Source organism: Podarcis filfolensis (assembly GCF_964270895.1).
Source record: "Podarcis filfolensis genome assembly, chromosome: 17".
NCBI classification, from domain to species: Eukaryota; Metazoa; Chordata; class Lepidosauria; order Squamata; family Lacertidae; genus Podarcis; species Podarcis filfolensis.
Genome location: NC_139621.1, coordinates 5,541,624 through 5,565,410, shown reverse-complemented (window position 1 = coordinate 5,565,410; position 23,787 = coordinate 5,541,624). Strand labels below are relative to the sequence as shown.

Genomic DNA, 23,787 nt, shown 5'->3' with positions numbered 1-23,787 from the left:
GCTACTGTAGTACCTGTTTCCTCATTGTGTCTTGTGGAGAATTCAGTTATGAGTGTATATAGAGAGTTTTTCTCTCTGTTTTTAAAGCCACACTAAGCTGGATGCCATAAGATGGTGGGACTTTGGTGGTGCCATTCACCTAACCCGACCCTGTCAGCGGAAGTGTTGTGCTAAGACTTCTGCTTGCTCTATAGGGCTTTCCTCCCTTCTCTTCCTCCACCCCTGTTGGCCTCCATGGAAGAGAAGGGGCCTTTGGCTCAGGGTGCTGGTCAGAAGATCCTCCAGAGCAGAGCATGGGGAAAGGGGTTTTTTTTTGGGGGGGGGTGTCTTTCTGTTCTGCAAACTCAAATGCTTGACCAGATGGAATAAGAGAGTGATGCTGAATTCCACCCTTGGTGCTGAATAAGTAGACTGTTATTCAGTTCAAAAGATGCCATTAAGGCTGGCAGAAACCAGCAGCCATGAAGTTTGTACATACACCTTATTTTAGGCCAGGGATGGTCAGTTTTTGAATTTGCAGGAGTCACTTGGTTACTCAGGGCAGCATTTCCCCACACCTTGATTAAAATTTTGGTATAGCTGATGGTGGGGGGGCTTCCAATTTACTATCTGGGTGCTGAACATTCTGGGAGTCATATACTAAACCTAGACACAACAAAATTAGGGTCACTAATCCACAGTATACTTTTGCACTTGAGAGTCCAATTCTGAGACCATACTGCTAAATAGACATATATCTAGTCATGAAAGGTGTGCATCAGTATGACTTGTCACTACTTCTTTCACTTGTCACTCTCAGATAGGGTGTGGCAATTTTTCTTGCCGCTTGTGAATATTTTATGGGGGAATGCTGCCAATCGTACAGGTGTCTACCCTTCGTAAGTGGCAGATAACTGTGGTACAAGAACCTGAGGGCAAGTACAGACCTAGTATTTAAAATCTCTTGGTGAGACTGAATGAAAGAACTGTATATTATACACCACAGTCAGCTTGAAGCCATGTCTGTACTCTAGGAGACTTCAAGAGGCTTAGCGGGGTTTTTTATACGGCAGCCATACTGTGAAATACTGCACAGCTAATGCCAAACCATACTGATAGATACACATATGTGTGTGTTCATGTGTATTTTTATTGGCATCAATCTGTCTTGAGAGACATTACAGTGCACCTCTACAGGTGAAGTCAAACTCCTGCATTTGCAGCACCAAAATGACTTCCCTGGGGCACAAGCTTGTATGGAAGTCCAGGGCTGCCCAGATGACAACACCCTGCTCTTTGGATTTGATATCCCGCTTTATCACTACCCTAAGGAGTCTCAAAGCGGCTAACAATCTCCTTTTCCCTTCCTCCCCCACAACAAACACTCTGTGAGGTGAATGAGGCTGAGAGACTTCAGAGAAGTGTGACTGGCCCAACGTCACCCAGCAGCTGCATGTGGAGGAGCGGAGACGCGAACCCGGTTCCCCAGATTACGAGACTACCGCTCTTAACCACTACACCACTCTTTGCCTCGCTGATGTGGACCAAACAAAAGCAGAGTAATACATTAGGCATCAGCTTGGCTGCAGGAGTTTCTGGAAGGAGGTGTACAAAACACCATCCAACTACCTTTGTGTAGGGCTTACTCCTTAATCTTTTCTTCTCCCGAATATATCCTGCAAGGCAGCAGAGGTTTAGGATCAGTTTTCCAGGTTGGTGAGCCCCATTTGCTCCCCACTTCCCTCTACATGTGCAGAAACACCCCTCTTGACCGTCGGACCCATGATGGTTCTCGTCCATCCACCAGAGCCTGTCTTCACATGCAGGGGAAGCCCCAAGGGTTTGAGACCCATTGGCTCCCTTCACCTGGTTTACCCAGCCAGTCAAAGCTGCTTCCTGGGATGTAGCTGCTGGTGCATGCTGACAGCTTCTAGGAGCCACAGGTAAGAGCCAAGTGCAGGGTGGAGACCAAAGGTGGACAAAATGACCCAGAAGGAGCAGGAAGTGTCACCCACCAGAGATACTACCCCTCCCCTAACACCCCTCCCAACCTGTTTATGTATGTGTATATATTATATACAGACATATATACATACCCACACCCACCCCAATGGCCTCACTCTGCTGCAAGGCAGCTTCTAGTGCTTCTGCAAGAATAACCTGGCAACGGCAACTATAATCATGTCTTAAACCAGGCTTCCTCAAACTCAGCCCTCTGGATGTTTTTGGCCTACAATTCCCATGATCCCTAGCCAGCAGGACCAGTGGTCAGGGATGATGGGAATTGTAGTCTCAAAACATCCAGAGGGCTGAGTTTGAGGAAGCCTGTCTTCCTATCCAAGGGCAACCAACCTCCACTGACTAGGAGGCAAATGTGCCTGATCTCCATGGAGCCCACTTCCACTTTGTGTGAATGTAACTTCCTCTCCCTGACTACACTGTAAATTGTTGCTGTTTTCTTTAATTATTTGCGGGGGCAGAGGAAGGCGGGGGCAGGAATAAGGAGGACATTTAAATCCCCCCCCGCAGTAAGATTCTAGTAGTTTTCCTAATCTCTGAGAATTCTTCTTGCAATAGTTCTACACAGCTCACTTTCTTAAAAATGTCCACTAAGAGAGAGAAAAAGAAATTGGGAGAAAAGCAATGACAAACCTAGACGGCATCTTAAAAAGCAGAGAAATCACCTTGCCGACCAAGGTCCATATAGTTAAAGTTGTGGTTTTCCCAGTAGTGATGTATGGAAGTGAGAGCTGAACCATAAAGAAGGCTGATCACCGAAGAACTGATGCTTTTGAATTCTGGTGCTGGAGGACTCTTGAGAGTCCCATAGACTGCAAGAAGATCAAACCACTCCATTCTTAAGGAAATGAGCCCTGAGTGCTCACTGGAAGGACAGATCCTGAAGCTGAGGCTCCAAGACTTTGGCCACCTCATGAGAAGAGAAGACTCCCTGGAAAAGACCCTGATGTTGGGAAAGATGGAGGGCACAAGGAGAAGGGGACGGCAGAGGACGAGATGGTTGGACAGTGTCCTCAAAGCTACCAGCAAGAGTTTGACCAAACTGTGGGAGGCAGTGGAAGACAGGAGTGCCAGGCGTGCTCTGGTCCAGGGGGTCACAAAGAGGCGGACACGACTAAACAGCAACAAGAGAGAGAGATATAAAAGGATGGAGCTTGACGACCCTCGCCTGCTTCCAGTCAGGCCAGGAGGGCTGCCGTGCCCCTCTCCGCCGAAAGGGGGGCTGTGGAAAGCGTCGAAATCTATACAAGAGCGCGGGCCTCTGTGGGCTCCGCTGCGGCCTCTTCCACCTCCGCCCCGTCATCCCGCTCCGCGTCTTACGGCGCAGGGAATGGAGCGCGCTGCTTCCCCCCTGAGCCAGTGGCCTCCGCACTTTCTCTCTTTCCCCCGTTCCATCCCATAATACTGGCGGGGAAGGGAAGAGGAGAAGCGCGAAGAGTTAAGCTGCCTCCGGGCCTCTTGGCCATCTTCTCTCGTCGCGCTTCTCCTCCTCCTCCGCGCTTCCGGTCTTCGGCACCTCTGTGCTCCCTTACTTCCGGTCTTCGGCACCTCTATGCTCCCTTACTTCCGGTCTCCGGCCCGTCTACCCTTCCCACTTCCGGCCTCCAGGCGCCTTCCCTCTTCCCCCCGCCTTCGCTCATGCCGCTCTGCTTCCGGTGGGAGTGGGGAGGGAGGAGAGAGCGAGAGCGAGAGAGCCTGAAACCCCCCATTCAGAGCGTTCCTCTTCCCGGCTTCCTCTCTATGATCTCCTCTTAAAGCCATCCCGGGCCGGCGGGGGCGGGGCTTCTCCCCCTCCTCCTCCCCCGCCTTCCCTCCTCCTCTCGTGGGTCGAGCCAAGCAGGATCCGAACCGGGGGCCGGAGGGGGAGGGAAGATGGCGCAGGCCTTGTCTGAGGAGGAGTTCGAGCGCATGCAGGTGCGTATGGCCGGGCGGCCTGGCTGGCTAGTGCGGTGGGTGGGTGGGGAGAGGAGTGGGGCGGGGCGTTGGGAGGAACAGCACCCAGTGGGTGTCATGAGCGGGGGGTGGGGGTGGGGGTCGTTGAAAGTATTCAGGGCTGGTGGGGCGTCCAGTTGCCATTATGATTTCTTTTGGGGGGGGCAGGGTAGAGATGCAGAGAGTGATGATGCCTGAAGATTTGAGGCTGGGGGCCAGAACTGGGTGGGAGCTGTTATTATTTGTTTATTAAATCTGTATAGCACCTTTCACCCCAAGATCACCCATAAAGAGAACCTAAGTACATAATGATAAAACCCCAATAACAAACCAACAACGCCCCCCCCAAAATACATATTTAAAAGGCTGTAGATTGTTTAATCAAAGGGACGCGTGTGGCGCTGTGGGTTAAACCACAGAGCCTAGGGTTTGCCGATCAGAAGGTCACCGGTTCGAATCCCCATGACGCTCCCGTTGCTCAGTCCCTGCTCCTGCCAACCTAGCAGTTCGAAAGCACATAAAAGTGCAAGTAGATAAATAGGTACCGCTCTGGCGGGAAGGTAAATAGCGTTTCCGTGCGCTGCTTTGGTTCGCCAGAAGCGGCTTAGTCATGCTGGCCACATGACCCAGAAGCTAATAGTCACCGACTCTGGGGTTGCAGCGCTCATCTTGCTTTATTGGCCGAGGGATCCAGCGTACAGCTTCCGGGTCATACTGCTAATGGTCAGGGGTCCCTTTAACTTTACCTAGATTGTTTAATCAGTTGTGTGATATATGTGTGTGTGTTTGCTGCATTTGTTCTTTCGGGTTCATGGTTAAAAACGCATTAAGTCAGGGCTGAGGAGCCTGTGGCCCTCTAGATGAGCATTTCTTAAGCTTAAGTCCCCAAGTGTTGTTCGACTACAGCTCTCATCATCCCTAGCCAGCAGGAAGAGTTGTCAGGGGTGATGGGAGTTGTGGTCCAACAAAATCTGGGAACTGTCCTCATCCTGCCCGCCAGGTTGAGAATGGCTGCTGTAGATGTTTCTGGATTGCAGCTCCTATTTTCCCTGACCACTGAGTGTTCCAGCTGGGGCTGGAATTCAACAAGGTCTGGAGGGCCACAGGTTCCCTGCTTGTGCCTTAATCCCCGCGATGAGGTGAGCTCCCGTTGCTCGGTCCCAGCTCTTGCCCACCTAGCAGTTCAAAAGCACATCAAAGTGCAAGTAGATAAATAGGTACCGCTCCGGCGGGAAGGTAAACGGCGTTTCCGTGCACTGCTCTGGTTCACCAGAAGTGGCTTAGTCATGCTGGCCACATGACCTGGAAGCTGTATGCTGGCTCCCTCGGCCAATAAAGCGAGATGAGTGCCGCAACCCCAGAGTCGGCCACGACTGGACCTAATGGTCAGGGGTCCCTTTACCTTTACCTTTAAGCCAGCCCTTTGCCTGTGGGAATTATCAAACACAGTACTTTTGAACTGGCAGCCTCTGCTGATGTTTGCTTTAAACCTTTCGGTCTGCTTTCTGTTGCCTCCCCCAAAATTATCATTGGCAAATTCTCATATGAACTGAAAATAAATTTATTTATTTTAATTTATATACTGCCCTTCATCAAAAGATCTCAGGATGGTTCACAGATTTTTAAAAATAAAAACACCCATCCTTTTCATGGCTTCCTGTCTGTGGAATTGTCACCTCCTCTAAACTAAGCTGATCACCAACACTGACGTTGTTAAAAACCCATGTTCAAAACCCACTTATTTTCTCTGGCCTTCACTGGCCATTACTGCCAGCATTGTGCATTCTTTTTTACGATCTTGTCATTTCAGATGGAAGGCGGTATCTAAATATTTTAAAGAAATAAAGTAGAATAAACATGCTTCCCCCAACCCACCCTACCATGCTCTAACTCTACTTTTGCCTCCCCACTTCTTGCAGGACTTGCTGGCCTTCTGTATACTAAGAGATAAAGAGAACGAAGAATGGAGTTCCTTTGCCCTTTAAATCATGTCTGGGGAATCTTTGGTCCTCCAGATGGTGCTGAATTACAACTCCATCAACCTCAGCAAGCATGGCCAATTGCCAGGGATAATGGAAGTTGTAGTCCAGCAACACCTGGAGGGTCAAAGCTTCTTCACATCTGTTTTAAATAGTTGTAGAAGAGGGTATTCTAGCAGATGTAGCTTTTCTCTCCTGCCACCATTACCTCTTCTATTTAACTATTCATGGAGCCCTGTTCTCATTTGCTATTTGGTCCTCCTAGCATACACAAATGTATGCCAAGGCATCTTTGCTGATTTCCATCATCTTGCACCTTGCTGTGCCCCAGAATCTTTGGGGTTCATCCCTGCAGGGGGAGCAGTGTCATGTCCTCCTTTGCTTTCTTCTCTTGCTGCTGCTTTCCTCAGTTGTTTTCCCTCTGGCTGCCCTGGAAGATCAGGCCAAAGGCCCATCTAGTCCACCACCCTGTTTTCAGAGTGGCCAAGCAGATGTCAGTGGGAAGCCTGCAAGCAGGACCTGAGAACTGCCCCTTGTGATTCCTAGCAACTGGTATTCAGAGACGTAATACTTGCAACCTTGGAGGTAGAACATAGTCAGTAGCCCTTCCTGACTCACTGCTGAGAGTTTCAGCCACGCTGCTTTACTTTTGAAGCATGAAAAATGGTGAATGAAGTTCCCATTCTCTAGTTGCTTTTATAAAAGAAGAGATCAAACAATAAAACTGTTAGCACATTTGGAAACCTAAGCAGGGTCTGGTATGGCTTCAAATTGGATGAGATTCCTGCATTGTAGGGCATTGGACTAGATGATCCTTGGGGTCCTTTCCAACTCTACAATTCTATGATGATATATCCCATTCCTTGATCTCTTATTCCCACTCCCCAGCCACCTTTGGTCCAATAACCAGATCACAGGTTGCTTTTCCAGAGTGCATAAGGGCCCATTGGTCCTTGATTAATCACATGCACAGTGGAGAATTTTACCTGTGAAGTGGCATGTTAATTTCACTGTAGGGGTGCTGCCTGTTTCTGCAAGAAGGTTTTTGATGTATATGAGGGAACCTGTAGCCCTACAAATGATCTTGTACTCCAACTCCAATCAGCCCCAGCCACCAGAGCCAGTGGTCAGGGATGATGGGAACTGTAGTCCAACAGCAAGGTTCCCCGTTCCTGATGAATATAACACAAGAAACTTGGTCCACTTCATTTTGTTTTAGGACCTTGAGGGAGTCAGTTCAGTGTCAGGAGAAACCAGCTAGCAGTGAAAGGAGCCATGGAGGGGGTTTGTCATGTGATAAGCACAAAGACTCTTTCTGCCCTGTTCCAGACTTGGTTATGTTGACTTTCTGATACCTGCAGCAACTCTTTCCAGCACTCAAACAATGTATGCTTTTTGCTTTGCTGCTGAAACACAACTATCTCTTGTGGGGAAGAAGGCAGCTGATACAGTGATTTCTTTCACAGATCAAAAACATATGCAAGTTGTGGGGTGTGCTGTTGTGAGGGAACAGAGTTAAGACTATAAATCAGGAGTGGGAAAACCTGTGACCATCCAGTGTTGCTGGGCTACAACTCCCATTAGCCCTGACCATTGGCTCTGCTGGCCAGACTTGGTGGGTGTTGTTTGAGTACCACCTCTGGAGTTCCCCAGAAAGTCCCCAGCTCTGAACTCCCGGGTGAAATATGGCCAACTGTGTGGTGTTTGGCACCTCGTCCCACAATCCCAGAGCCACTTATTGGTGGCCAGAAAAACTAGTTGCTATCAAGGCTTTTGATGCCACAACAGCCTTCCCCAAGCTGGTGCCTCCCCTCCAGGTGTTTTGGAGTGTCAGTTTTAATGTGGGGAAGGGGTTGTCTGTTTCTTTGGTAGTAAGTCACTTTGGGTTGCCCTGGGCAAGATAAAGCGACTTAACAAATTTAATAATAATAACTCCCATCAGCCCTAGCCCAGGGGTTAGGGGCGATGGGAGCTAAGGCCACAAGTTGGGGAAGGCTGCATTCAAAAATAACAAATGGGGGAAACTGATGCAGACATATGGAAGGCTGATGGCAGTCTTTCCATTTCTTCCAGATTGCTGCTTCCATATCCTCCATATCAAACTCCAGGGTAGACATGTATATTACACTTATCCTGAAACAGGAAACGGACCTATTATCTGTTAAAAATTATAGGCCGATCTCTTAATGGATTATAAGCTGTTTGCAATTATGTTAGCACACCGCATGAAAGTGGTATTAAAGGATATAATTCACCAAGACAAGGCCAGATTTCTTCCAGGCCATCAGCTGAAAGACAGTATAAGGAATACAACTAAAATAATAGAATATCTGGAGGTGAGAAATGAAAAGTAAGGGGCATTGATGTTTATAGATGCATAGAAGGCCTTTGATAATGTTTCATGGACCTTTATGAAGAAGTCTATAGAGATGATGAACTTTGGAGAGTCATTTTTTAAATGGGTGGTTACTGAGATCTGGTCAAGTCCTATCTCTGTGATCACCTTGAACTGTTACTACTACTACTACTACTTTATTATTATGATGAGACTCTTCTTCTCAGGGTTGTGGGTTTGAGCCCCACGTTGGGCAAAATATTCCTACATTGCAAGGGGTTGGACTAGATGACCCATTTGGTCTCTTCCAACTCTATGATTCTATGATTTCTGGGCCTCACGTCTGCAAAATGAGAGTAATGCAGGCTTATTTCCTAAAGGTTGAGGACAGATGAAATAAGGTTTGGATTACATTGTCCACAATTCAAAAAGTGTCCCACGCATTGTTTCCCAAGGAACTCATGTTCCCGGCTTGATCGGTGAAAAAAGCCCTGGGCTCTTGGCCACAAACCCGGCCAGAGTTCTGCATTGACTGGCCCTGCCAGCTTCTTCATTCTTTACTGTTTCTCTTGCTAGGCTCAGCTACTGGAACTTCGGACTCAGAATTACCAGCTTTCTGATGAACTCCGCAAAAACACTGCTGGTAAGAAGCTCACCTTTCTCTGCCAGCCCCCTTGAAACTGCCAGTATCTCTGGCTACTGGGTACAGCATGCTGTTCACAGGCTTCTGTGTTCTGCAACTCAGATTAAAGCAGCGGTTCTCAACCTATGGGTCCCCAGATGTTGTTGGACTACAACTCCCATCATCCCTGAGCTCTGGCCTTGCTAGCTAGGGGTGATTGGAGTTGTAGTTCAACAACATCTGGGGATCCTCAGGTTGAGAAAGGCTGGATTGAAGTATCACAATTACCGTATTTTTTGCTCTATAAGACTCACTTTTTCCCTCCTAAAAAGTAAGGGGAAATGTGTGTGCGTCTTATGGAGCGAATGCAGGATGCGCAGCTATCCCAGAAGCCAGAAGGGCAAGAGGGATTGCTGCTTTCACTGTGCAGCGATCCCTCTTGCTGTTCTGGCTTCTGAGATTCAGAATATTTTTTTTCTTGTTTTCCTCCTCCAAAAACTAGGTGCGTCTTGTGGCCTGGTGCGTCTTATAGAGCGAAAAATACGGTACCTTGACTCCTATTTATTTATGTTAATTGTTGCACACATGTAACATGTGCTCTGTTCTGTGATTCACAACGGAACTGGTGTAGAGTCTGGAATTTTAAGGAAAATAATGGTTGCAGGAGGAAAACATTAAGTAGGAGTGGCATTTTCTGTACACACCAGGCTACCTGCGTGCTGTGGTTTTGTTGAAGTGCAAAAAAACAAAAAGGAAGGGGTGGGGTGGGATCTGGTGTTGACCACAGAATTCAGCTTTCATTAAAAACCACCAGTAGTCCATATGATTGCAAAGGCATGCTTGGAAGTGTACAGGCAGTGCCTGGTGAAATTGTAAAATTGAAGCAAATTGCCACATCACCTTTCCTGTGGTTAGAGGGTTGGGTGTTGGTGCCCTAACCACAGCCTCTTACCTTCCTATAAGTAGCAGAAGCGGAATAAACTATGCTGAAGTTCCAGGGGCTTGCCAGTCCCCCTGCATCCTTGGACAAGGGATGAAGAGGTTTCCAAACAGACAACTTCCCTCTCCAGCTTGAAGCTCTGTAGCCTTGCCATCAGATAGGAAGTGGGGTTCCACCGCAACCAATCGCTACTGGCATCCTCTTTTGTCCTTTGTCCTTCTTTTGGCTGCTTTTGCCTTCCTTAAGATGACTGGCTGACTGCTCTCTGTGCACTGTTGGAAGGGCTAACATCATTCTATGCCTTCTTACCTCTTGTGAAACTTTCCCCTGACACTCCTGTTTGGCTGTGCTGCTGCCGTGCTCCCCGAGCCTGTGGCCTCTTTGTCTTTTCCAATGACCAGGAAAAACATCTCACTGCAGCAGAAACATACACACACTCTGCTTCTGAAATGCGGTTACAAGAGAGGATGCAAAACTTGCTCTTTTATATTCATGTATTTAAAATGTTGAGATTCGAGTTTTGTGTCAGATACCAGAGTTCATGTCGTGTTCTACCAGTACAGAATCATAGAAAACCAGTGGCCCTCTCTCTAAAGTACTTCTTCAATTCTGATCCTTTGTTCCTTTGATATCTTTAGAATTAAATGGTCTTCGGCAACGGGTGACCTATTTGGATAAGGAATTTACCAAAGCTCAGAAGGTAACGTTCTTCATTGCAGTGGATGTGTGGGAGGGAGTGGGGGAACCACATGGGAACAAGTGGGTGCACCCTGCCATAGAAATAATTGACTCTGATTTTGGGGTGTAATGATAACTGTTTTCCCACCTTCCTACTGCTGTATTATTAACCAATTTCTCTCTTTCCCAGGCTCTGAATAAGAGTAAGAAGGCTCAGGTAAGGCTTCTTGCATGTGTTGCTTGTTGTGGGTGTTCCCAGTTATCATCCTGCCACGTCAACTCCATCTCTCCCACCAAGATCTGTCATTTGATCATCCATCTATCAATGGTTTGGGGAGCACCTCCAGCTTGTGTGCCTATCTGAGCCCACCAGGTCCCCCCATTTAGTCCAGCTGTTTTTGCCAGACCACACACCTACCTGCCACACTAGCAGGCGTCTTGGTAGGGTGACCGACTCTTTCCGCCTGCCATACTTGGTCTAGAGGTGAGGTGGCGGGAGATCCAGTTGATGTGCCCCTACTCTGCAAGGCCTCCTTTCCCCTGATGAAGGTCCGCCTCCCCATACGTAGGGTGTATCAATAACCTAAACTGAGGTGGAAGCAGCCCTAACCCCCAGAAAAAAAACTGATTTCCCTACCCAGCCCATCTCCACCCCAGATCTTGAAAGATGGGAATATGGGTCATTTGAAGATTCAGGATATAGTGACACAGCTACTTTTTGTGTCATTATATCTGGCTCTAAGTGTCAAGTAGGGACGTGGGTGGCGCTGTGGGTTAAACCACTGAGCCTAAGACTTGCCGATCAGAAGGTCGGCAGTTCGAATCCCCGTGATGGGGTGAGCTCCCGTTGCTCAGTCCCTGCTCCTGCCTACCTAGCAGTTCGAAAGCATGTCAAAGTGCAAGTAGATAAATAGGAACCACTCTGGTGGGAAGGTAAACAGCATTTCCGTGCACTGCTCTGGTTCGCCAGAAGCGGCTTAGTCATGCTGGCCACATGACCCAGAAGCTGTATGCCGGCTCCCTCGGCCAATAAAGCGAGATGAGCGCCGCAACCCCAGAGTCGGTCAGGGGTCCCTTTACCTTTATCTTTAAGTGTCAAGTACGGAAAAGATCTGGGAACTGGCAGTGGACCCTTGAGGTAGGAATAATGCCTTCCAAACATCTTCCACTAAATGCAGAAGGGGGGTCAGGTTTTCCTCCCCCTTCCCTCCCTTCCAGTTACACCCTTGTCCAATCAAGTACCTCTGCTACCCATCGTATAGGTTGTGGCACTCTGCCTATGGGTAAGTACCACTTGCCTAGGGCTGAGTGGCTCTGTATGTTACTGGGAGAAAGGCAGGGAGCTAACAGGAAGATAGTAAGGGGCATTTCCTCTTGTGGTTGGGAAACAAGCGAACAAATCTGCTTGTGGATTAGGTGCCGGCCCCTCGTGGAGGGACGATGAGGTATCATTGAATTCTCTCTTTTCCCCCACAGGAGGTGGATGCCTTGCTTAGTGAAAATGAAATGCTTCAGGGAAAACTGCACAGCCAGGAGGATGACTTCAGGCTGCAAAATAGCACTCTCATGCAGGAGCTGTCCAAGGTACTTGACTGCTGAAGTTGCTTCTGCAGTAGCGCTAGGGGCCTACCAGGGGGCGCTGCTGTGAGGCATAATATGGCATTGAGAGTCGCTGATGAGCCACCCAGAATTCTGGCACGGACGTTCACAGGAGCACAAGAATCACACTGTTATCAGAACACAGTAGGCTAACTGTGTATATGTTGCTGTATTTTTAGTCTTCCATCCACAGCTGTGGCCACAAGGAGCTATTTCCTCCTCCAAGATCTTGTGTCCCCCTACACTGCGGGGGGGGGAGTATAAATAAAATTTATTATTATTATTACACCCTTTCTCATGGTGACCACAGCTTAACAAAATAGCGTACCAGACAGAGAGCATGGTAGATGTGCCAAAGGACCAGCTGTCAAGAGCTGTCTACCTGATTGCTTGGCTTTCTTTGGGTTTATGAAATAATATATTTTACTCCTGTGCCCCAGCTGGCCAGTCAGACTGGTAGGTGGCACCAGTACAGGGTTTCACCTTCCCCTCCTCCCTCCCCATAGCGTGTTGCTTGAGTCATAGAGACCGAGTTACTGAATGCTTTCCTGCGTAGGAGGCACCTTGTTATCTGCAGCGTTACTGTAATTTGGATAGTGTGGGTTAATTAATGTGGGCAGGAGTTTTTGATACAATCATGGGTTTATTTCCAGACCTGAGAAGTTGGAGCTGTTGCAGCCCTTACCTGCACCCTTCCAAAGAACAGTCAGAGGAGCAAAAGAGCTGTGCAGTCGTCATGCTGGAACAGGGCTGGCTCCAACGACTGTTCTTCGGAAGGGTGCAGGTAGCTGTTGCTTCCTCTGGGAAAGAAGATCCTGGTGTAGCAGTGTTCCTGTTTCTGCCCAGATGGATCAGCTGTGAATGCCTCCCTGCTTCCCTGAAGACTGTGCTGTTGCCCGCAGTTAACCCTCTGGTCTCTCTAACCCAGCTGTGCGCCCAGATCGAGCAGTTGGAGAAAGAGAACAAGAGTCTCCGGGAAGGGGGGCCGGCAGCACCCGAAGGGGCCCCCCCGGCCAGCCCTGCGGATGGGGAGCTGCTGAGGCTCCAGGCAGAGAATGCTGCACTGCAGAAGAACATGGCAGGTACCGCTCTGCATTGGGCTGGGCTTGCTCAGGATAAACACAAGAAAGTCCGGGAAATGTGGTTGGTTGGATGCAGCGGAAGACCAACAGAGTGGAGCACCAAGAGCCAGGAGTGAACATCTGGTGGCCTCTCGATACTGTTGGGTTGTAACTTCCATCAGCCTCAGCCAGTGAGTGGTCAGGGGTGATGGGAGTTGGAGTCCAGCAACATCTGAAGGGCTGTGTGCTTCTCCATCCCTGACCATGTATCTATTGCATAACCCATGTGCAAGCTGAACTGTCACCCCAGTCCTGTATTTGCCAAGATCAGGGGTCGACAACTTAAGGCCCATGGGCCACAAGCAACCCATGGGGGTGGTTTAACCAGCCCAAGAGCCACTCACGAACTGAGCCACCCGCTTGGCGAGTCCCCACACTAAAGCGGCACGGTGTGGTGTGGCGACTTGCTTCCGCGGTGCCAGAAATCGTGTCTGCGCAGATTCAGATGTTGGAAATTGCAGGCGTGCGCATGATCCAGCCCACAAAGGGATCTCTGCTAGAGTGAACCGGCCCAGGCGAGGTAAACCCTGCTGACCCCTGGTCTAGAGAGTGTTACTTGCCTGCAGCAGAACACAGGAAGCTGTGGTCCTCCAGATATTGTTGGACTATAACTCCCGTCATCCCTGATCATAGGCCGTGCTTTCTGGGGCTGCTTGGAGCTGGAGCCCAGCAACGCTTGGAGGCCATAGGTTCCCTAGCTTCCTGCTGCTGGGATGTTGGAGCCTCCAGAGTTCAGATCCTGTCTCAGATCTGAAAGTGGGTGGTCTTGAGTCTTGCCAGTCTTTCTCAGGCCCACGACTGTAGCGATGGCAAAGCGCTTGGCACCATTTTCAAAAGGCTGGTTTCAAATAATAATTTCGCAGGGCAAAGGGGCACTGGTTGAGATGCGGGCAGGGCTTTGGAGGCAATCTGGGTTGAATCTGGGGACCCACAGCGGCGGCTCTCGTTCCTCAGCTTTGCAGGAGCGCTATGAGAAGGAAGTGGCCCGGCAGGGAGAAGACCGAGGTGGCGGGGAGGGCGACGCCTCCGTGGAGTCTCCTCCTGCCGGCCAGGCGGGTTCGGAGCCGCAGGCAGCTGACAGCAGCACCTCCCAGCAGCTCCTGTCCGAGGTGGAACTGAAGTGGCAGACAGAGCGGGAGGAGAAACGGCTCCTGAAGGAGCAGCTGCAGAGCCTCGAGGTGCGTGGGCGTGTGGAGGAGGCACCCTTGGGTGCTGCTGCTGTCCTCCTGCCAGCCTTTGGCTTCTAGCAAGGAGCGGCAGCTTGAGCTGGTCAAAAGCAGCCTGCAAGGAGAGCTGTTTCTTTCTCTTTTTTCTTTTAGAATAATTTTTTATTAACCGACCAATCACATCAAATCAAACCAAATTACATAAATTCCAAATTACACAGCCGAATTTTAAATTTTTGTTGGGGGTACCCATATTTCAAGTTCTGAAGGGGATCCAATCAACTTCTTGCTTCTTACTGCTGTTTTAATGTCCACAAATCTAACCTTATGATGTTCACAGTACTATCCAGTCCTTTCTTCTTGTTTTTCCACATCTCTTGTTGTTATTTTCATATATTTTTCCTTTCTCTTTGTGACCTCTGATAGTCTCCACAAGCTGGTTAGACAGTTTGTAATCCTGCGTGGATATTATTATTTTTTATCCAGTAGCCATATCCAGACGTTTTCCATGTAACATCACTTCCATACATCAAAACAGTCTTAGCGTCATTAATCTTCACCAATCTGCCTCCTTTCTCAAAACCTCTGAGGAGATTCACCAAGAATGCAGTCTGAAAACAAGTCTGTTCCTTCTCTCGGCTATAAATCCTTTCGCAAGATGGCGACTCCGAATTAATTTTTGCGCCATTCCAAAAGCTCTTATTGCTTCTCGATCTCCATAAAGCATACTTTTGGTTAAAGTTTATCTCCACACAGACCTTAATCATCCTGCTTGGGTCAGTTCAACCGACGATTCTAATGAGGAGGGGTTCTTGTAAATCACATAGAAGGAAAGTAAAAAAGGTCCCCCCCCATTCAGTCCCGTTGTCAACATACCCAGCCTTTGGTGTATCTTCATCGTAAAATATTCCTGTTTCTTCAACCCGTCGTCTTCTTTCGCAGAGGTCACTTAAATTAGCAGACTTCACTCCCCTTCTTCACTTGAAATATGTGCATTTGCTTCTTTTGTAATTAATTATTCCAAATTGCTGCAACTAGTGCGCGATCAGAGACAGCGTCCAGGAGAGCCAAGGTCTACACTGGGGCATTCTGCCTAGGGCCCTCACCCCCTTCTTTCGAATTAGGGGGTGATTTATGGGCACAGCAGGCAAGGGCAGTGTTCCCCATTTCCTTGGGGCAACAAGGGAGGCTGCCTACTACCATAACAGCCTCTTAATTACCCCGTGTGGGTCGGAGAGATGGTATTGTCGGCCATCTTCCAATGCGCCCCCTAGTGGCCCCCCGCAAGGAGAGCTTTTTCTTTTGCACCCCCTTCTGGAATTCAGATGCTCAGCAAATTAAACCCAGTTCTGGTCTCCCTTCAAAAAACCCTTGCTGGAGAGCATGTTGGGAGCCCAGCAAGACATGGCGGGGAGCTTGGGATTCTGGGCCGAGGGCTGCTGTTCAAGCCTTGTGCTGACCAAGGGAAAAGATTAGGCATTCTCCAGTTTTCTGTCATCTACTCCCTGGCTAAGCATCCCTGTGCCAACTGGGCTCCAGGGGAGCTGGCCCTGATCTGGGTGCTACAAGACATTCAGTATTTCTTCCCGGCTGTTGCGCACTTCCTCCTGCGCCCTGTTCTCACAGGGGCCAACCAGAGGTCTATGGAAAGTGGGACCTTTCTGTCTGCTTGTGATTCCCAGCAACTGGTTTTCAGAGACCGACTGCCGCTAACAGTGGAGGCAGAGCTTAGCCATCGTGGCTAGAAGCTGCTGATAGCCCTTTCTTCTATGAATTTGTCTATATTGGGGGCTGAGTCAGCCCTAGTTTCTTTTTTTTCCCCTTCAAATTTTTTTATTCATTTTATAACACAACAACACAAACAGAAAAACAGACAATACAAACTAATTCTTGTATTATCCTTATTTTTCCTAAACATTGTTAGGTGAGCTTCCCCAAGTACCCCCTATCTGATTTTCATTTTACCTCATCTTTAGCAGTTTACATATATCATAATTTTTAAGCATTTTTAATCACACTTACTTTTACCATAAAAATCTTAACATTTTATCCCTTACAAGTAATACTATTTTAAAATACACTATGTTCTACTTCTAACCGTACAGCCTATATCCACTTCTAAAACTATTCTATATTTTCAAATACTCTTTAAATTTCTTCCAATCTTCTTCCACCGTCTCTTCTCTCTGGTCTCGGAGTCTCCTAGTCTGTTCGGCAAGTTCCATATAGTCTGTCATCTTCATCTGCCATTCTTCGATAGTTGGTAAATCCTGTTTCTTCCAGTTCTTCGCTAATAAAATTCTCGCAGCTGTTGTGGCATACAGAAAAAAAGTAACATCCTTTTTGGGGATTTCACCCCTGAGTCAGCCCTAGTTTTTTGGTGGTGGAAATGAAGAGCACAAGTCATGCCCCTCTCTTGCTGCTGCACTAAGCCACCTGTTCCCTTATGGACCAGGCTTTGCCAACCAGGTGTGCTCCGAATGTTGTGGATTACAGCTCCCCTTAGCCCAGCCAGCACAGCTGGATTATGAAGGCTGTTGCAGACCTATCTGGCAGGGGTGCTGGAAGGGTTTTCTGAGAGAGAGAGAGAGAGAGGGAGGGAGGAGAAGCACTCTGAACCCTTGAGAAATGTGTGCTTTTCTTTGCCTCCTGTAGGCATGCAAGACGACAGAGATGTCTCGGTTGCAGCAAGAACTCAACAAGGTAAGGAGGAGATGTAAACGCCTGTGTGTGCTTTCCACTTCTTGAGGGCAGGAGAAGTGGCTTGGGTGGGCGGCATGGATGTTTTTGAGGGGCGATCATGGTTGCCATTGGGAACTCACAACCCATTCTCTCTCCTGTTCAGCTGGCTGAGAAGCTCAAGAAGAAACAGGAGAGGTAAGTTTCTTTCTTACTAGCAGTCAGGACTTTCTGCCACACCCAACTAATAAGTGTGCTTCCTGTCATTGGGCATTGACACGCAGGAGTGTTACCGGCAGGGCCGGGTCTGTTCTGCATCTTTGTAGAATCTGGAATCTGTCATTCTGCAACTGGTTTGATTTGGGTTTATATATATGCATATCTTTATTATATATTCTCATATAACACTTCAACAGCATAAAATACTGTGGGGGGAGTTCTTGCTGTGTTTAGGACAGAGTGTTCTTTTGGGAAACCTACCCTGATGCATGTGTTTACCATTTCTCTCTGTCTTGCCTCCCCCCTTCTTAGCTTTCTGCGGCTTCAGACTGAAAAGGAAGCTCTCTACAATGACAGCAGGTATGGAGCGAGCTTCCTAGAGCAGGGTTTCCCAAACTTAGGTCTCTAGCTGTTTTTGGACTACTCCTCCCATTATCCCTAGCTAGTGGTTCCCAAGTTTGAGAAACCCTGTCCTAGAGCATCTGCCTTTGTGCTGACACACACACAGACGCAATGATTACAGTGGTGCCCCGCAAGACGAACGCCTCGCAAGACGAAAAACCCGCTAGACGAAAGGGTTTTCCGTTTTTCGATGCGCTTCGCAAGACGAATTTCCCTATGGGCTTCCTTCGCAAGACGAAAGCCCATAGGGAAATCTCCAGGACAGCGGGGAAGTGCAGCGCGTCTTCCCCACTGTCCTCGGACCTCCTCCGAAGGCTGGCGGTGGGGCGGAGAGACCTCCTCCCGCCGGCAGCCTTTGGAAGGCTGCTCCGAAGGCTGGCGGTGGGGCGGAGAGACCTCCTGCCGCCGGCAGCCTTCGGAAGGCTCCTCCGAAGGCTGGCGCGGGGAGAAGGTCTCTCCGCCCCACCGGCAGCCTTCGGAGGAGCCTTCTGAAGGCTGCCGGCGGCAGGAGGTCTCTCCGCCCCACCGCCAGCCTTCGGAAGGCTGCTTGGAAGGCTGGCGGCGGGAGGAGGCTGGCGGTGGGGCGGAGAGACCTTCTCCCCGCGCCAGCCTTCGGATGGCTGTCCTGAAGACTTGCGGTGGGAGGAGGGTTTTCCTTCCCACCGCCAACATTCAGAATGCTGTTCTGAATGTTGGCGGTGGGGAGGAAAAACCCTCCTCCCACCGCAAGCCCCGGGAACAGAGGAGAAGCGCTGCGCGCCTTCCCCTCTGTTCCCGGACCTGTCCTGAAGGCTTGCGGTGGGGAGAAAAGCCCTTCTCCGCACCGCCAGCCTGGCAAGCGGTCTCCATAGGAACGCATTAATTGATTTTCAATGCATTCCTATGGGAAACCGTGCTTCGCAAGACGAAAAACTCGCAAGAAGAAAAAACTTGCGGAACGAATTAATTTCGTCTTGCGAGGCACCACTGTATATGATATACAATATCTTTATTGTCATTGTCCCATACAGAACAATGAAATTGAAAATCTACATAAAACATTCAAAAACCCCTAAAAACTCTGAAACCCCATTTTAAAATACAATATACTATAGAGATTTCTTATGCTGCGTTTAGAACCAGAATTGCATTTGCGTAGAAACTGTTTCTCAGGCAGCTAGTCCTGGTCTTTATAACCCTGTACCTTCTTTCAGAAGGCAGAAGCTGAAAGAGATCATTTCCAGGGTGCGTACTATCCTGCGCTATCTCTGCAGCTTTCTTATGGCACCTGACAGCATAGATTTGATCCAAGGTGGGAAGAGTGCACCCAGTTATTCTCTCTGCAGTCTTTACAACCCTGGACAGCATTGTTTTTTCCCTGGCTGTGCAGCTCCCAAACCGCACACACAGACCATAAGTTAATACACTCTCCACAGTACAATGGTAAAATGCCATCAACAGGTCCTTCAACAGGTTGGAAACCCAGCCAGATGGGCGGGGAATAAATAATAAATTATTATTGTTTCTATTGGTTCACAGAAAGCCCCCTGGGTGTTGGGGTGGAGCAAAGACTCCTGGAGGGGCAAAGTGAGCAGTAGGCAGTGGTGGAAGTCACTGCTGGTGGCTACAGCCTTGACCAGCAGAAGACCACAAAAGGCTGGTGGCATTGCTTGTAGCCTGGCAGGCTGGGACCTGGAAGGTGAGCTTGTGAGGGCCAGTCAATGGGTGGAATGAGCTGCGTCGCATGCCTGGTTGGGCTGGAGCAAAGGCACATGGGCACATACCCAGGAAGCCCAGGAACTTCCTGCATTGCACTGTGCCAGGAAATGTTGTGTTCTTCCCAGCTCCACCCATATTTTATTGTGCTTTATTTACCCATTTTAAACCTTGACTTTCCACTCTGAGAAGAGTGCTTAAGGCAGCTTAACTACATGTTGCAAGTAATGCAAAGAGCACAGGACACTCGTAGTGATGCAGCACGATATTGAACCGCAACCGGGCAACATGCTGTAGTCAGAGAGGTTAAGGCTGAAAATGAGATTGAAATGGCTGTGAGAATTACCAGTGAGAGGGAAAATGGGTACATTTTGGTGAACCCCCTTCCCTCTGTTAGTAAGCCCTCTTGCCCGCCTTTCAGGACCAAAATTGAGGAGATCCAACAGCGGAAGGAGGATGAACTCAAATCCCTGCAGGTTCGCAACCAGAAGCTGCAGCAGGAGCTCCAGACAGCAAACCAGGTAAGAGTTGCTCTCCCCTTCCTTTGGAAGGGATGAGCTCCAGTTTTAGCTCTGCTCAGGGCACGAGTTCATTGGTTGCCCCTCATGGTTCAGAAATAGAGTTCAGGGCCTTTAATTCTTCAGGTGGAAAACCTGTTGATAGAAGTGTTTGAAAGCTCTGGGTTCAAAGCTCAGCCTAGCCCCTCACCTCTGTATCTGTTTCTCTCCACCCACGTACCCCATCCTCAGTTCTGAAATCTACATTTGGCATAATTGTGGCCTAGCATGGATAAAGGTGTATCTTTATCGCTATGATGAACTGCCGCAGGAATCCTAGAACTTGTGGTTCTATGAGGAAGCTGAGGATCTCCACCAGAACATTCCTAGCATCTCACTAAATTACAGTTCATAGAATTCCTTGGTTTGGGGAGAGCTATGACTGACATAGGGGAGGCAGGGGGCGCTGTGGTCTAAACTACTGAGCCTAGGGCTTGCTGATCGGAAGGTCAGCTGTTCAAATCCCGGCGACGGGGTGAGCTCCCGTTGCTCGGTCCCAGCTCCTGCCAACCTAGCAGTTCGAAAGCACATCAGAGTGCAAGTAGATAAATAGGTACTGCTCCGGCGGGAAGGTTAATGGTGTTTCCGTGCGCTGCTCTGGTTTTGCCAGAAGCGGCTTAGTCATGCTGGCCACATGACCCGGAAAAACTGCAGACAAACGTTGGCTCCCTCGGCCAGTAAAACAAGATGAGCACCGCAACCCCAGAGTCATTTGCAACTGTCAGGGGTCCTTTACCTTTTTTTATGACTGACATACCATAAATAAGCCCAGATAGAACAGCCTTAAAAACAACAACATTAAAATGGGAAAGGCTACAATATATCATAACTCTTGTCTGTTTTGCTGTGAGCCAGATTCCTCCTTATCTACATAGTCCTTATTGGTGAACCACCTGTATATCGGTGACTGGTATGTTGGTGAAATCTTCCCCTGAATCTCACTGCTTGATCAGATTGTTCCTCGCTTCACAGGGCTTCTCAGATTTAAAGGACCAACTGCAGAGCCGTCGGAAAGAGCATGAGGTGGCCTTGCAGGCTCTCCAGGACCAAGTGAGTTCCCTCTGCCACACACCCTCCCTTTTATTGTGGGTCAGCAAACTTTTTCCGCAGGGGGCTGGTCCACTGTCCCTCAGACCTTGTGGGCGTCCGGACTATATTTTTTGGGGGGAAATAAATGAATTCCTATGCCCCACAAATAACCCAGAGATGCCTTTTAAATAAAAGGACACATTCTACTCGTGTAAAAATGCATTGATTCCCGGACTGTCGGCGGGCTGGATTTAGAAGGTGATTGGGCCAGATCTGGGCCTGGGCCTTAGTTTGCCTACCCATGGTCTATGCAGAGTAAATAATCTCTCCATTTGAACATGTATCTTTGTCTTATGGTAAGAAATTATTTTATTTTTTTGCTGGGATGGGTAGGGCAGAACTCCTTGTGAAGCAGCCAGATTTGACACCAAGAGAATGGAATTCTGTGTCCTGTATTTTGCATAATTTTGCTTCTGGTCCCAAAATTTGTTGGGAGCCACCCAGAGTGGCTGGGGCAACCCAGTCAGATGGGTGGCATATAAACAATAAAAATATTATTGCTACTATTATTTAAAAAGTCTCAAAGCCCTGGTGAGTTAGGGACTTGCCCTGCATGTGAAGACAGGCTCTGGAAAGAAGGAGGAGTCCCAGCAAAAGAAGAATGGATACAAAAACTTATGGACTATGCAGGAATGGCGAAACTTACCTGAAAAACAAGAAATCAAGATAACGAACTTTTTAATAAAAGAATGGAAATGGTTTATTGAATATTTACAAATAAATTGTAAACGGATAAGAACATTGGTGGGATTATTGTAATAACCTGCCGTTTTATAAGAGTATATATTTAAAGTAGATGAATAAATGAGTAAATTAAGTTAATTTGGATATGCAGAAAATAAAAAATAAATTTAAGGAACTGCAGAAAGAGGGGGAAGGAAGTCAAGTTTTGAAATGTTAGAATGATCATAAAATTATTGAAATGTAAAAAAGAAAGAAAAATGGTCTCCGGCAGATGGAGCAGAAAAGCACAATAGTGGTTCCAATCGTCAAGAAGGCAGTTTCTGCACATGCTGTAGAGGGAAGTGCTGGAGCTCTTCAACCTGAGAAGAAAGCCCATATAGGAGAAGGAAAACTCTGATCCTAAACCTCCGCTACCATGCGGGATACCTTTGAGAGGCAATCTGCTATTTGGCTGATTGTGAATTGTGTTGGAGAGAGGATTCCCCTCTAAAGGATTGTGCTTTACTTTTAGTTACTGTTTTCTGAACTGTAATGCCCACAGGGGATTTCTTGTGTTAAATGTTGAATTTCACTTCCTCCCGCCTCCATCTTGAGCTCCTTCAAAGGATGTTTTACATCTATCTTAAAAATCCCATTGCTTGTTCATTTTCATGGTGCATTCTACGTTTCTCATGTTCTAAAATCAGAGCAGGAAATGTAGAAATGTGTAAAAGCTACAGAGCAGGGCAAGTTTATAACATTGAGGATATAAGTAATCTAGTGCCCCCCATACAAATTGTGTGCTAGAAAGGTACAACTCAGATTCTGTACCAGGAAAACTGGATTTTGTAGCTTGCATAGAGTGTGCCAATTTGTATAGTGGCCCACCTCAAATCTGGTGTTAGCGTTTGGTTGCAGTGAATGGTGGGGACGCTTTCCTGGTGTGTGGACTCAGTGTATGTCCCACCATGCAAGTTGCTTGCACTGGACTTATCATACACTAACCACTGGAAATCCATCTCCAGCTTTTGAGATTTCACCAGTCATTGCCCATATACTTTTACACCAAGTTTTACAGTCTAAAGACCCAGGTTTTTATTTTTAAGGAAAGCTGTGATTCTCAGGATCCTGAATTCTAGACCAGTTTCAAAGTCTGTGTGGCACAAACACAGGATTGTGGAGCATGTAGCTTTGGATGTAGCCTGAAAAACTGCTGGGGCTTAGTTTGATCTGCCCCTAGGCTTCCCATACTTGAATTGGCGGCTCTTATGAGAGAGAGAGAGAGAGAGAGAGAGAGAGAGAGAGTGTTAAAGGTAAAGGGACCCCTGACCATTAGGTCCAGTTGTGACCGACTCTGGGGTTGCAGCGTTCATCTCGCTTTATTGGCTGAGGGAGCCGGTGTACAGCTTCCGGGTCATGTGGCCAGCATGACTAAGCCACTTCTGGCGAACCAGAGCAGCGCACGGAAACGCCGTTTACCTTCCCGCCAGAGTGGTACCTATTTATCTACTTGCACTGGCTTGCTTTCGAACTGCTATGTTGGCAGGAGCAGGGACCGAGCAACGGGAGCTCACCCCATCACGGGGATTCGAACCGCTGACCTTCTGATCAGCAAGTCCTAGGCTCTGTGGTTTAACCCACAGCACCACCCGCATCCTTCCCAGAGTTGAATTGGGGGCTCATATGAGAGAGGGAGAGGGAGAGAGAGAGAGAGAGAGAGAGAGCGCGCAAAGAGAAGCTTTGCTTTGGGTATCTTTTCTTTTTCATGATTGAGTTGAAATTGATTGTTGTGTTAGAGAGGAGGAGGACCTGAAGGATTTCCGCTACTGGTTAGAGTGGCATAGTAAATCCTGGAAGTTTTCTCCCTTCTCTAACGGAGTAGATACTAGCTCACTAATCTTGAGCCATCTGGATTGTTTTATGCAATCCATCTGGACCAGCTTAGAAGATGACTTGCCTATTAAAACTGTACAGGGTGCCTCTTCTGCGGAGCGCTATTGGCAGGGGATCTGGGCCAGGGGGTGATTTTGTCAGGAATCAACTGGAGGGTTTGTTTTCTAACCTCAGGTTACTGGGAGGTGTGGGGTTGGGGGTTGAGTCAGGATGTGGAACA

The 23,787-nt window shown here is 48.3% G+C and overlaps 1 protein-coding gene across 3 annotated transcripts in view; it reads left to right on the top strand.

Annotated features, from left to right (window-relative positions):
* Positions 1 to 3,631: 3,631 nt before the first annotated feature.
* Positions 3,632 to 23,787, top strand: part of GRIPAP1 (GRIP1 associated protein 1) — a 241,335-nt gene continuing 221,179 nt past the window's right edge. For 2 of the 3 annotated variants that reach the window (XM_083593146.1, XM_083593145.1), the window contains exons 1-12: positions 3,633 to 3,912; positions 8,821 to 8,887; positions 10,445 to 10,506; positions 10,675 to 10,701; positions 11,961 to 12,068; positions 13,012 to 13,165; positions 14,159 to 14,382; positions 17,026 to 17,073; positions 17,216 to 17,247; positions 17,581 to 17,628; positions 19,787 to 19,886; positions 20,895 to 20,972. In XM_083593146.1, the coding sequence (XP_083449272.1) occupies positions 3,871 to 3,912; positions 8,821 to 8,887; positions 10,445 to 10,506; positions 10,675 to 10,701; positions 11,961 to 12,068; positions 13,012 to 13,165; positions 14,159 to 14,382; positions 17,026 to 17,073; positions 17,216 to 17,247; positions 17,581 to 17,628; positions 19,787 to 19,886; positions 20,895 to 20,972 (990 nt within the window). In that variant the 5' untranslated portion in view covers positions 3,633 to 3,870. Of the gene's footprint in view, positions 3,913 to 8,820; positions 8,888 to 10,444; positions 10,507 to 10,674; positions 10,702 to 11,960; positions 12,069 to 13,011; positions 13,166 to 14,158; positions 14,383 to 17,025; positions 17,074 to 17,215; positions 17,248 to 17,580; positions 17,629 to 19,786; positions 19,887 to 20,894; positions 20,973 to 23,787 lie in introns of all 3 variants that reach the window. The other variant, XM_083593147.1, reaches the window with a different exon arrangement.